The sequence below is a fragment of the Sceloporus occidentalis genome, unplaced genomic scaffold (genome assembly GCF_023333645.1).
Source record: "Sceloporus occidentalis isolate IW3139 unplaced genomic scaffold, rSceOcc1.0.p SCAF_6, whole genome shotgun sequence".
In the NCBI taxonomy this organism is placed as follows: Eukaryota; Metazoa; Chordata; class Lepidosauria; order Squamata; family Phrynosomatidae; genus Sceloporus; species Sceloporus occidentalis.
Genome location: NW_028316986.1, coordinates 58,990,248 through 59,002,307, shown reverse-complemented (window position 1 = coordinate 59,002,307; position 12,060 = coordinate 58,990,248). Strand labels below are relative to the sequence as shown.

General features: G+C 41.0%; 1 protein-coding gene across 5 annotated transcripts in view; it reads left to right on the top strand.

The window, feature by feature from the left end:
- The window catches only part of SPAST (spastin), a 48,334-nt gene that overhangs the window by 2,023 nt on the left and 34,251 nt on the right, over positions 1–12,060 (top strand). For 3 of the 5 annotated variants that reach the window (XM_089529776.1, XM_089529774.1, XM_089529778.1), the window contains exons 2-3: positions 3,767–3,853; positions 6,549–6,632. In XM_089529776.1, coding sequence (XP_089385902.1) covers positions 3,767–3,853; positions 6,549–6,632 — 171 coding nt within the window. The remainder of the gene's footprint in view (positions 1–3,766; positions 3,854–6,548; positions 6,633–12,060) is intronic. The other 2 variants (XM_089529777.1, XM_089529775.1) reach the window with 1 other exon arrangement.

Sequence of the window (12,060 nt, the reverse complement as noted above, 5' to 3'; positions counted from 1 at the left end):
AAGAATGATGGTGGCAAAGCTTTCAAGATGATTTGTTTTTGTTACTGTTGGATGGTCCTTCCTCAGCAGGGTTTGCTAGTCTGGTGTGAGAACATAAAGGCATGTTCAGAAGTACACGTTGCAACTTGTTACTTTCACTGTCAGGTGAATAATTCCTTTCTTCCTGATGCTGAAGGTTTGGAACAAAGATAAAATATTGATATGTTTATAAAACATGTTGTCATGTAGGATCTTTATGGTATATGTGCGTAGATATTTCAGTCAGGGTAATTGCTAGAAATCTACCAGTGTCCTTAAGACATTTTGGGGGCGTTCCCACTTGGCAGATAAAACGGATTATATTGGCGCGATTCTGATTCGGATTATGTTCCGGGAATCATTCGAATTTTCCCCATCGTTTCCATTACCAAAAGGGGCAAATTACCTCAATTCATTTAGACCCTGTTTTCATTCCCATTTATTTTAAATCGCTTTATTTTAAAGCGGATTAACTTGCTCCCCATTCCCATTTGTGTCCACAAGCTGTCAATCAAGCGCCTAGGCTTCAGACGTCACAAGTCTAGGGTTTTTTTTATTTTTAGGGCAGCCAATGAAAATTGGCTGCATCCAAGGCTCTTCTGTTGTGTCTCCCCAGACTAGAAGGAGGCTTGGCAAATCGGATCAAGGAGGAGAAGGCAGTGGGCTTCATTATTGGGGAGAGAATCTTTGGGGAAGAGAGGAGATAAGGCTCAATCCCCCCCCCTCAGATCCCTGGGCATCCAGGCTCTCCATCCCCCAAAATCGCTTTGCCTCCCCCATTGCTGTCTGGGGGGCGATCAAGCAGGCGTGTCCTGCAAAGCCCATCCCATAGTTCCTCTGGAATGAGCCTCCATTTCCCCAAATCCCTTTGCCTCCCCCATTGCTTCCTGGGCTGTCTGGGGGCCGATCAAGCAAGCATGTACTGCAAAGCCCATCTGCTGCTCAGGTGCTCAGGCAGAGGTGAAAAAAGAAAAAAGAATAGTTAAAAATGGTGTTCAATGGCTCTCCTCACACATCGGTCTATGAACGAGGAGCAGAGGGGAGGTTACAGTCCACTGGGGGAAAGGCTATGCGAGTGGAAGAAAGAAAATGGCGCAGGCGATGCAGAAAGAGAACAAAGAGGGTGACACCCCCAGACCAGCCCCTTGAGCGCTGCTCCTCCCATCTCCAGGTTCCCGCATCAGACACCCTTTCGTTTCCATTCGGATACCGTGAATTGTACCCCGCTTTCAAAAATAACCCATGTTATAACCTACTATTTTTTTTTAACCGGTTTATAGGCGTCTAATTCGAATTATACAATATAATTCGATTTTGAATCGAATCGCAGTGGAAACGATTCCAGGGCATTGAGGAACTAATTCAGGCATCGGAACTAATTCGGGCATCAGTGGGAATGACACCTCTTAATTCACTTCATGATCCGCTTTATAGGCAAGTGGGAATGCCCCCTAAGTGTAATGTATAATCCTGGTCACCACAGTTTGATAATGTGGTAACTGCCAACACTTGCCCAGTACAGACTGGTGCTTTGTGCCAGTCTGGGGCCAAAAGTAGGGCTTGGGAGAGCGGAGCATCTGTACGCTCCCACGCTGCATCACACATTGTGGGAGCCATCTTGGAGCGCCACCCTTTACATGGAGGCGTGTGACGATGACATCTGCCATGCGCAGCACCCAAATGATGTGGTGCATGAGGGGCGTCATCATGGCGTGTGGGCATGCTAGTGGCACCCGTTCTGTGGCACAAAAAGAAGCCCCTTTCTTCCCATCTGTCGAGCCCCTAAGTAACTGAATCTGCAGTCTCCCTTAGGACACTGAGTCTAAATTGCAAACCTTGTGGTTTAATTTGGGGGTTTTCTGTTCATTAAGAGCTGCAGTTTTGCATGCTTTTGTGACATTATGGTTAGTCTGAATAAAGTTACTGCCCCATTGTGGATTTTGAGTGTTTAGGTTGAATTGGATCAGATCAGACTACCTTTTGGGGGTTGAATGGATGGCCCTTGTGGTCTCTTCCAGCTCTATGAGTCTATGATTCCACAAAATGAATTGTGGTTAAAACTACATAATTTCGGATTGCTAGTAAATTTGAACCTTGTAGACAAGAGCTGGATTTAAAAAAGTTTTTTGTTTTTTGCTCTAACAAACAAGTAATGTGGCATCACCTGGAACTGACTACCTCTTTCCTCTGTAACACAATTTTTGCTTGAGTTAGGTATATGGAATTGACTGTCCCTTATCAGAAAGTCCAAAAACTGAAATATTCCAAATCCAATTTTTTCCATGGATGGCTGTATTTTATTGTGGAACTTTGATTATTTGTTTGCTGAAAGTTCAATGTACACAAACTTTGTTTCATGCACAAAACTAATAAAAATATTGTAGAAAATTACCTTGGGTTGTGTGTATCAGGTGTATACGAAAAATAAATTAATTTTGTGTTTAAACTCGGGTCCTGTCTCCAAGATACATTATTATGTACATATGCAAATATAGGCATGCCAAAATCCGAAACAGTTCTGGCCTCAAGCATTTCAGTTAAGAGAGACTCATCCTGTAAGTGTAAGTTATATTTTTATCCTGGCCTGGTTTCTAAGAAACTTGCTTTACATTCTCTCTGTTTCCCTGTTAGCTGAAAGTAGTTGGCCCTATTTTACCCAGTAAGCTTTTTGGCTGATTGGTCTTCTAACGTTATCATGTAACATGGTATGGTTTTACCCCTCTACAAATCTGAGGTATGAGCCTAAAGTTCTCCCTGCTTCCTCATTCTCCTCCTTGAGTAGGGAATATTCCCTGCCCTCCCAAATCTCACATTTTAGCATGGAAGATAATGTTCAGACACATGAATCCTGCTGTTGTCTCCATTTGAGTGGAAGGATTCCACCCTGCCCCTTGCTCTCATTCTTAATCAGACTACAAAGAGGGTGTGTAGTGGGATTACTGCCATCATTTCAGACTAAAGGCAATACAGTAGTTGGATTTGTCTTGCTCTCCTTGCATTTCCTCATGGAGTGGGGTGGGGAAGCAATGCTCCTTTATCTCCAATTTCACATCAGAGACAGTTGGGTAAAAGGAAATGGACAAATGGGAGCGGGCGGGAAATAGATAATTTCAGGAAAGAATGGAGTCTGTTGACAGAACCTTTCTACTTTTAACATCATGACCCCCCCCCGCCATGCGCACATACGTATGTAGTGAGTTTTCTCTTATGAAGAATCAAATAATATGACTTGCTCAGTTCAAACTCTGGCTGATTGCTTGGAAGGATTTTTTGTATATTTGATTGCCTTGCTTAATTGCATTTTTTCTCTCTTGCACATGGTTTTGTCTGCTAGCTGTCATGAACTGTCTGGAGCTATTTGCTGTACATGTGCTTTTATATGATATATCTGATCAAGGTTCATGGCCCAAGTTGAGGCTGACCTGTGAGCATCTGTGTAGAAGGTCTGATAGTCTGCTCTGGTGTGGGATGCATATCTTTATAGCTGGGTTTCTTGCATATATTTTTACATTGTTTATGAATGATCTTTAATATTAGGAGGAAAGATTTCTAACATTTTTAAAGGGTAATAAAGTGATACTGTGGTGCCACAACCCTTTTTTTTGTCAAAGTACCTAGGAGGAGTCTTTGACTAGATTGTTTAGATTTTGTATTCTGCAGCATCATTACATAGCTACTGAACAGTATGTGGAGCTTGAAGGACTTGTTCTTATAATAAAAAGAATAAAATAACCCTTTTTTCCCCCAGCAGGACAAAAGGAACAAGCTGTTGAATGGTACAGAAAGGGGATTGAAGAACTGGAGAAAGGAATAGCAGTAGTAGTTACAGGTCAAGGTAAGCCAACCTTGTGAGTGCAGTCTAACAAGTATATATGGATATATATAACTATTTTGGATAGGGAAATGGAATAATTGAGTAGAACTATTTCATTGTAGTATTAAAATTAATTGTTCTTGTATAATTAAAATAACAATTGTATATACTCATCTATAAGTCAGAAAATGTATGCCCAAAAATTGACCCCAAAAACCCAGATCAACTTATTTACAGGTCGCTTTGGAAATGTGATAGGAGCTCTTTCAAATTTCCCCATGTGGTGTGGAGAGGAGTTTGTCAAGAAAGGGCAAGCAGAAAGAGTCCTGGATGATTGATTGATATTGCTGTTTGTTCAAGAGTCCCCTTCCTGCCTGCTTGTCGGGCTGAAATGAAAGCTGAAACAATGAAGAAAAGCCTCAGTGAGAGACTCTCTTGCCATATCTACACATACACACACTGAAGGAGCCTCCAAGTTTTACCCTTGACCTATCCACAGGTCACGGCAAAATGTTGGCCCCAAAACCTGACATTGACTTATACATGAGGTCAACTTTTTGTTGAGTATATATGGTTGTTCTTTCAATATAAATTTCTCCTCTATCCCACTGTCATATTGTTATTTCTATGGATCGATTAAACAGTCTTTGAAACTACTTTATTCTCTACTTGAAATTCATTTGAAGCAGTATTAGTAGGAGATGCTGAAAGCAGGTCTAATCTGCTTTTGTGCCTCTATACCAGCAGCTTGATGTGCAGAAATTAGCATGCAATGTTTCCACATCATAAAGGTTAGTTTGTCTCCTTTTGTTGCCTAATAATAGCGTAGTGTGCAAACAACCACTACAGTAAGAGGTTCAAAACCTGTTATTCATTCATTCATTTGTTCATTCAGTTTATACCCTGCTTTTCTCCTGGCAGGGGAGAATAAATTTGGAAGTAATTTGTTTATCTGCTAGTTAAGGTTGGGTTGTAACTTAAATTGTACAGGATTAGTTCTGTTTCAGCCTATTAAAATCTTGACTGTCTGTTTGGCACACTGAATCCAAAATAGATTTTGTTCCTATCTGTTGAATGATGTTGGTTTCCAAAGTGGAGCCACACAATTTTTTTACTGATGGTCTAGATATCAGTTATATAATGAATTATACAAATTTTAGACCATTGTTTTGAACAGCACCCACCTAGACCAGTAGTGGAAATTTTGCAGCTTCCAAGACACTAAACTCCTAACATTCCTCACATTTCACTATGCTGCCAAGGGATGATGAGATTTGCAGAGCCAAAATATTTGGAGGTCTACATGATATTCACCCCTGATTTAAACCATGTTTAGATAAGATCTGGAAATCATGTGGGTCTTGCAGATTTAATTACATCTTCTATTGCCATGACTAGCATGAGCAATAATCAAGGCTCATGGGAGCTGAATTCCACCAATATCGAGAGAGAGACACTGATTTCCTATTCCTGTTTTTTATTATCATGATTGCAGTCTTAATCCTTAGGAACTACTGTATTTGGAATACTGAGATGCTGTTGCACTTTACTGTCTAACATGTTGCATGTCACAACCTCAAGTACACCCTGTGCGTAAAAGAACTGATTTGTTAATAGTCAGATTGATATGTACTGTATATGTAGGGCTTCACATCAGAGCTCATAAATAAGAAATGAAGTGTGGGAGAAAGGCTTTGCAATGCACAGGTGTCTTTTTCCACTGTATCTACTAGGCCTTCATTGCATGTTTCATCTCTTTACTGTCCAAAAGAACAAAATGCAGAAGTTTGGGAAATAGGAAATGAATAAATATTCTCCTATATATTAGATTCTTATGCCGTGATCCATTTACTTGAATTATTATTTTGAATGGATAATAAGTCTGTATATATCACTTAGTTATGGTTACTTTTTATCTGATGATGACCTGCTTTCCTTTGTGGATAACAGGAGTGTGTGTCAAAAGGCAGTGAGCTGTTTTCCTCAGGTTTATTATGAGTCCTCATATTAGCATTTTTTTTCTTTTCTCTTCAAAGCAAGATTAAAATTTTAAACATATGTGTAATTTTGATGTCAGAAGGCACCAAATGTATGTTTAATTAGCAAAACCAATATATCAAAATACAGTATAAAGTGGAGATGGCTGATAGATTAACATTCATTAATATCTTACTAGATTTTAACAAAATTAATGACTTTGGGGATTAAGATCCAGCCAAATATATCGACTTTGAAGTACCATTGATTTCTGCTGGGTAGAGTCTTCACTGTCTTCATTGAAATAAATTGGACTTAAAAACATCTTTTGCTTTTGCCATAATTTATGAATCTCTAATTTGAGCTATTATTTTTCAGAAAGAGTCCTAATGTTGTCACTGACTCCATTCTAAATGTAAAGAAGGAATAAAACTATAAATATGGAACTGACTAATTATGAATAAAGTGATGACATATAACTGATCTCTACATGTTGTTGTTAACTGTGCTCATTTGCATCCCTTTCCCATGTGTGTCACTGTACCTAAAGAGAAAAAAGCATGTATAGACTTGTAATGTTAAGCATGTAAAACATGGAAGCTTTTTGCTGTGGTAGTCACCTCTAGACACATTTCTATTTTGTAATGTCGTTTGAATATTTTGTTCACATTCTTGTGGTAGAATATAGAAGCAACATTACTGTTGTAACTGTGCCTGAATATTTAACTTTCTTTTTAAGGAGATCATTATGAACGAGCTCGCCGTCTCCAGTCTAAAATGAAGACAAATTTGGCAATGGCCAAGGACCGTTTGCAACTGTTAGGTACTACTTAATATTATTGTTTTAGAAAACTCCACAAATTACAGTTATGCAATGCATATATTTCAGAAACGTGTATTGATACTGGAGAGGAACTGGAAATTTTGAAAGAGTTGGTATTCTTATACTCTTACAAAAGGTCATATCAAGATTAATGTTTACCTGCACAGAGTTTGTGTATGCACTGAGACAGAAATAGAAGAATAAACTTTGAAAGTTTAAGATAATTGCTTTGTCAGGTAGAAGTACATTTAGTGGAGAATGGTGTAAAGGGGAAAGCATAGGAAGAGCAATCTTCTGGAAGTTGCAAAGGCCAAAATATCTTACCTACAGATTAGGCATAGTAATAAAAAGTGACAAATTATGGAACAGACTAATTATCCTGTTTGTTTATCTTGGAATCTGCTTAGAGTTTTAGTTCAAATCTAGACAGCTTTCTAAAATACACAGTGGACTTAGGGGTGACCAGGTTTTTGAACAATGATATATTTAAAAATATTAAAATAAATTTTAAAAGACCACAAAACAGTTAACTTGCACATTGAGAAAAACAAACCAAAAACCAGGGGCAGTTGCTAATAGAGTGCTAACTTGATTTTAAGTAACTCACATGATGCTTTGATGTCATTAAATTATATCACTTCCCTTCTTTATTTGAATGTCATGCTTTACACAGCATAGTCATTGGAAAATCAAATTTTATTTGTTATGCAGAAGAAAAGGCATAATAGAACCTCTTTATGAACACCCAGATCCCATGACTTATTCTAGTGGTTTGAGGTGCTGGTGATGACATTTCTGGAGAATTACCAATCCTTAATAATTTCTACTGCGATTAAAGAATCTAAGTAAGACATAAAGCTGTAAACATTTTACCCAACTTTGAATTTTTAAATTTTCTCAAAGACAAGTTGAATCATACCACATCAGGATATTTAAGGAGCATGTACACTTTCCCAGGGGTAAGAGAACTTTTATTTTCTTGTTTGAAGAGACATCAGATTTCCACAGCAATTACTGATTTGGAGCCAGTCAGTCCTGCTCCTAGAAGAAAGTAAGTTGCTCTATTATAGTTCAGGTGGTAGCAAATGAAAAGGGACTGTTCCTCGCCCCCACCCTGGGGACCAGGGATGTGCCAAGAGCTAATAGATTGGCACATCCCTGTGAGTCAGGCAGTTTTCCTGAACCACTCTCAGCCAGTTTTGAAGTGCAAAAAATGAAAGGAAAGAACATTGAATAAAAAGATATAATGATCTCCCCCCCCCCCCCCCCGCCTCATGGTCAACATGCCTGAAGCATGGTAATTTGGTAAGCAATTGGAAAATGTAGGTCTAAATCTTGCATGTAAATAATGCAGCCCAAGGTATTGTTGGTCAGCAACTTCCAGCAGCCTTAGAGTAGCCAGTGCTGAGGAGTATTGCAGTCCAACAACATTTTGAGAGCCTCACAATTCTAACTCTACTAGTCTCAGTAAGAGTAGACTCAGTGAATTAAGAGTACCTTGTGCATTGATTTGCCAAGTCCCCATTTCATTCAGTTTGCCTATCCTAGTTGGGACTAGGGCTGCATCCATGCTGCAGAAATAATCCAGTTTGATACCACTTTAACTACAATGAATAAGTGCTATGGAATTGTGGGACCTGTAGTTTTGTGAGACATTTAGCCTTCTCTGTCAGAGAGCTGTGGTTCCACAACAAATGAGTTCCCAGAATTCCTTAGCACTGAGTCATGGTAGTTAAAGTGATGTCAAACTGGATTATTTCTGCAGTGTGGATGCAGCCTAAGAAGTAGATTAAGACTGTGATAAGGGGTGGTATGAGTCTTAGGGCATGAGGCATCAGAATTTTTTTAATGCCATTGCCCTCTCCCATTTTTCCCCTCTATCAACTCATTCTTGATTCTCCTCTGACTAATCCCAGTTGAAACACACTCATGGCAGCGTAACCGCACATGTGCTCTGATATGCTGTTTTACTTTCCCTCCCCTCTGGTTCCACCTCTTTCTAAAGTGTTTGCATTAAGACTGCACTCTTCATAATGGGGGCCTGTCCTTTGCTATCTATCTCTGTAAAGCACATTGCATCTCAATACATCTTTTTCTATCCTAATTGATAAAACTATAAGTGGAAGGTGAAATTTCTTTTCCATAACAGGCTTTCTGTGAAACACTTGCAGTGCCTTTTGTGAATTTGTATTATATTTTGAGTAGTTTCCAAATCCTTGTTCTGTTCTAGCTGAAGAACTGGAGGGAGACACAGGCCTAAAACACACGGGCCAAATAAAGTGGTTTCTATGTTTGAAGGCCAAGCAGATAATAAGAGGTGGGAATGAAAGTAATATTTGCTGTTATTCATTTCCTGGCTAGGAAATGGGTTTCCTGATGCTTGGGAAACCAGGTCAGGAAGATTAATACAGTGGCAAGAATTTTGCACAATTTTCACTTGGTAGTCACACATCCCAAAATGTTTCAGGAAATTACATGGATTTGTAATTGGTTGACCGGCTGAACCCAAAAGGTGCTCAGCAATGGCTCCTTTTCATCCTGAAGAGAAGTGACCAGTGGGGTCCCACAGGGCTCTGTCCTGGGTCCAGTGCTATTCAACATTATTATCATTATTATTATTATTATTATTATTATCAACCTTTATTTATAAAGCGCTGTAAATTTACACAGCGCTGTACATATAATCTTTTTAATTAGACAGTTCCCTGCCCTCAGGCTTACAATCTAAAAAGACATGGCACAAAAGGAGAAGGTAGTGGTGGTGGGGAAGGGGATGAGATCCAGCAGTCTTCTCTACCTCCAAGGCCTGGACCAAGGCAGATGGACTGGAGGGAGGACTTGGCTTCTTGGACCTAGCCTGCCTCTCTTTATCAATGACTTGGATGACAGAATTGGGGGTATACTTATCAAATTTGCAGATGACACCAAATTAGGAGACGTAGCTAATACTCCAGAGGACAGGATCAAACTTCAGAATGACCTTAATAGATTAGAAAGCTGGGCCAAAGCTAACAAAATGAATTTCAACACGGAGAAATGTAAGGTACTGCACTTAGGGTGGAAAAATAAAATGAACAGATATAGGATGGGTGACACCTGGCTGAATGAGACTACGTGTGAAAGAGATCTAGGAGTCCAAGTAGACCACAAATTGAACATGAGTGAACAGATTGATGCGGCAGCTAACAAGGCCAATGCAATTTTAGGCTGCAACAATAAAAGTATAGTGTCTAGATCAAGGGAAGTAATAGTGCCACTCTATTCTGCTCTGGTCAGACCCCACCTGGAATACTGTGTCCAGTTCTGGGCACCACAATTCAAAAAGGACATTGAGAAACTGGAGTGTGTCCAAAGGAGGGTGACTAAAATGGTGAAGGTCTGGAAACCATGCCCTATGAGGAACGACTTAGGGAGCTGGGGATGTTTAGCCTGGAGAAGAGAAGGTTAAGAGGTGATATGATAGCCCTTTTTAAATACTTAATGGGATGTCACATTGAGGAGGGAGCTAACTTGTTTTCTGCTGGTCCAGAGACTAGGACCCGGAACAATGGATGCAAACTGCAGGAAAAGAGATTCCACCTCAACATTAGGAGGAACTTCCTGACAGTAAGGGCTGTTCGACAGTGGAACACACTCCCTCGGAGTGTAGTGGAGTCTTCCTTGGAGGTCTTTAAACAGAGGCTGGATGGCTGTCTGTCGGGGATGCTTTGATTCAGATTTCCTGCATAATAATAATAATAAATAAATTTTATTTCTACCCCGCCCTTCCATGGAAATTATCAGGGCGGCTTACAAAATTTATAAAAAACATTACAATACAGGATTAAAAATTCAATATAACAATTAAAACCATTACTACAAAAAACAGGAACAGGAAACAGTAAAATAGGAAAATACATATATCAGGGGCAGAAGAAAAATGCAAAAAAGTTCCATCGATCCAGGGTCAGAAGGGAAAAAAGGGGGCAGGAAAAATAGACAAACAAATTAAGGTGGGAAGGCCAGCCGGAATAGATATGTTTTCAGCTGTTTTTTAAAAACAGCTAATGAGGCGGCGGAGCGAAGCTCTGCAGGGAGCTTATTCCAAAGTAAAGGGGCAGCAGTAGTAAAAGCCCTCTGTGAGGTCCAGGTAAGGTTAGACCTAGGGACCTCCAACAATTTAGTCCCGGATGTTCTGAGTGTGCGGGGTGGATTATATGGGGAGAGGCGGTCCTCCAAGTACCCTGGGCCCAAGCCATTTAGGGCTTTATAGGTCAAAACCAACACCTTGTATTGAGCTCGGAAGCGAATAGGCAGCCAGTGAAGGTCTTTTAAAATAGGTGTTATATGGTCTGACCTGGAGCTACCAGCGACCAATCTGGCTGCCATGTTCTGCACCAATTGCAGCTTCCGAGTTTGGTACAAGGGTTGCCCCATGTAGAGCGCGTTGCAGAAATCCAATCGAGAGGTTACCAAAGCATGTACAACAGATTCTAGGTCCTTTTGGTCCAGGTAGGGACACAGCTGGCGTATCAGCCGAAGCTGATAACAGGCACTCCTGACCGTCGCATCCACCTGAGAAGTCAGCTGGAGCGACGAATCAAGGAGTACTCCCAAGCTGCGCACCGAGTCCTTCAGGGGGAGCGTGACCCCGTTCAGGGCCGGGTGACAGATCTCACCACCAGAAACCGGGGAACCTATCACCAGTACTTCCGTTTTCCCTGGATTCACACTGAGTTTGTTCTCCCTCATCCAGCCCATTACCGACGCCAAGCAGGCATCTAGAGGAGAGATGCCATCCTTAGTTACTGCATCAGTCGGAGACATAGAGAAAATTATCTGGGTGTCATCAGCGTACTGATAACACCGCGCCCCATGTCTCCGGATGATCTCTCCCAGCGGCTTCATGTAAATGTTGAATAGCATAGGGGACAGAATCGCTCCCTGAGGGACACCAGATGTCAGGGCCCTCCTGTCGGAGTGACAGTCCCCCAGCTCCACCATCTGGGACCTACCCGAGAGGTAGGAACGGAACCACTGCAAAGCAGTGCCCCCAATTCCCAACTCCCTCAGGCGTCCCAGAAGGATACCATGGTCGATGGTATCGAAGGCCGCTGAGATGTCCAAGAGCACTAACAGGGACACGCTCCCCCTGTCCATGCCCAGACGGAGATCATCAACTAAGGCGACCATGGCGGTCTCAACTCCATAGCCCGCCCGGAAGCCAGTTTGAAATGGGTCCAGAAAATCGGTGTCGTCCAAGATCGACTGAAGCTGGAAGGCGACTGCTCTCTCGATCACCTTCCCTAAGAAAGGTAGCAGCGAGATGGGTCTATAATTATTATGAAGCAGGGGGTCTAAGGAGGGCTTCTTTAGCAGGGGTTTAACCACTGCTAATTTTAATTTAGATGGAAACTGACCCTCACTTAGAGATGTATTGATTATGTGA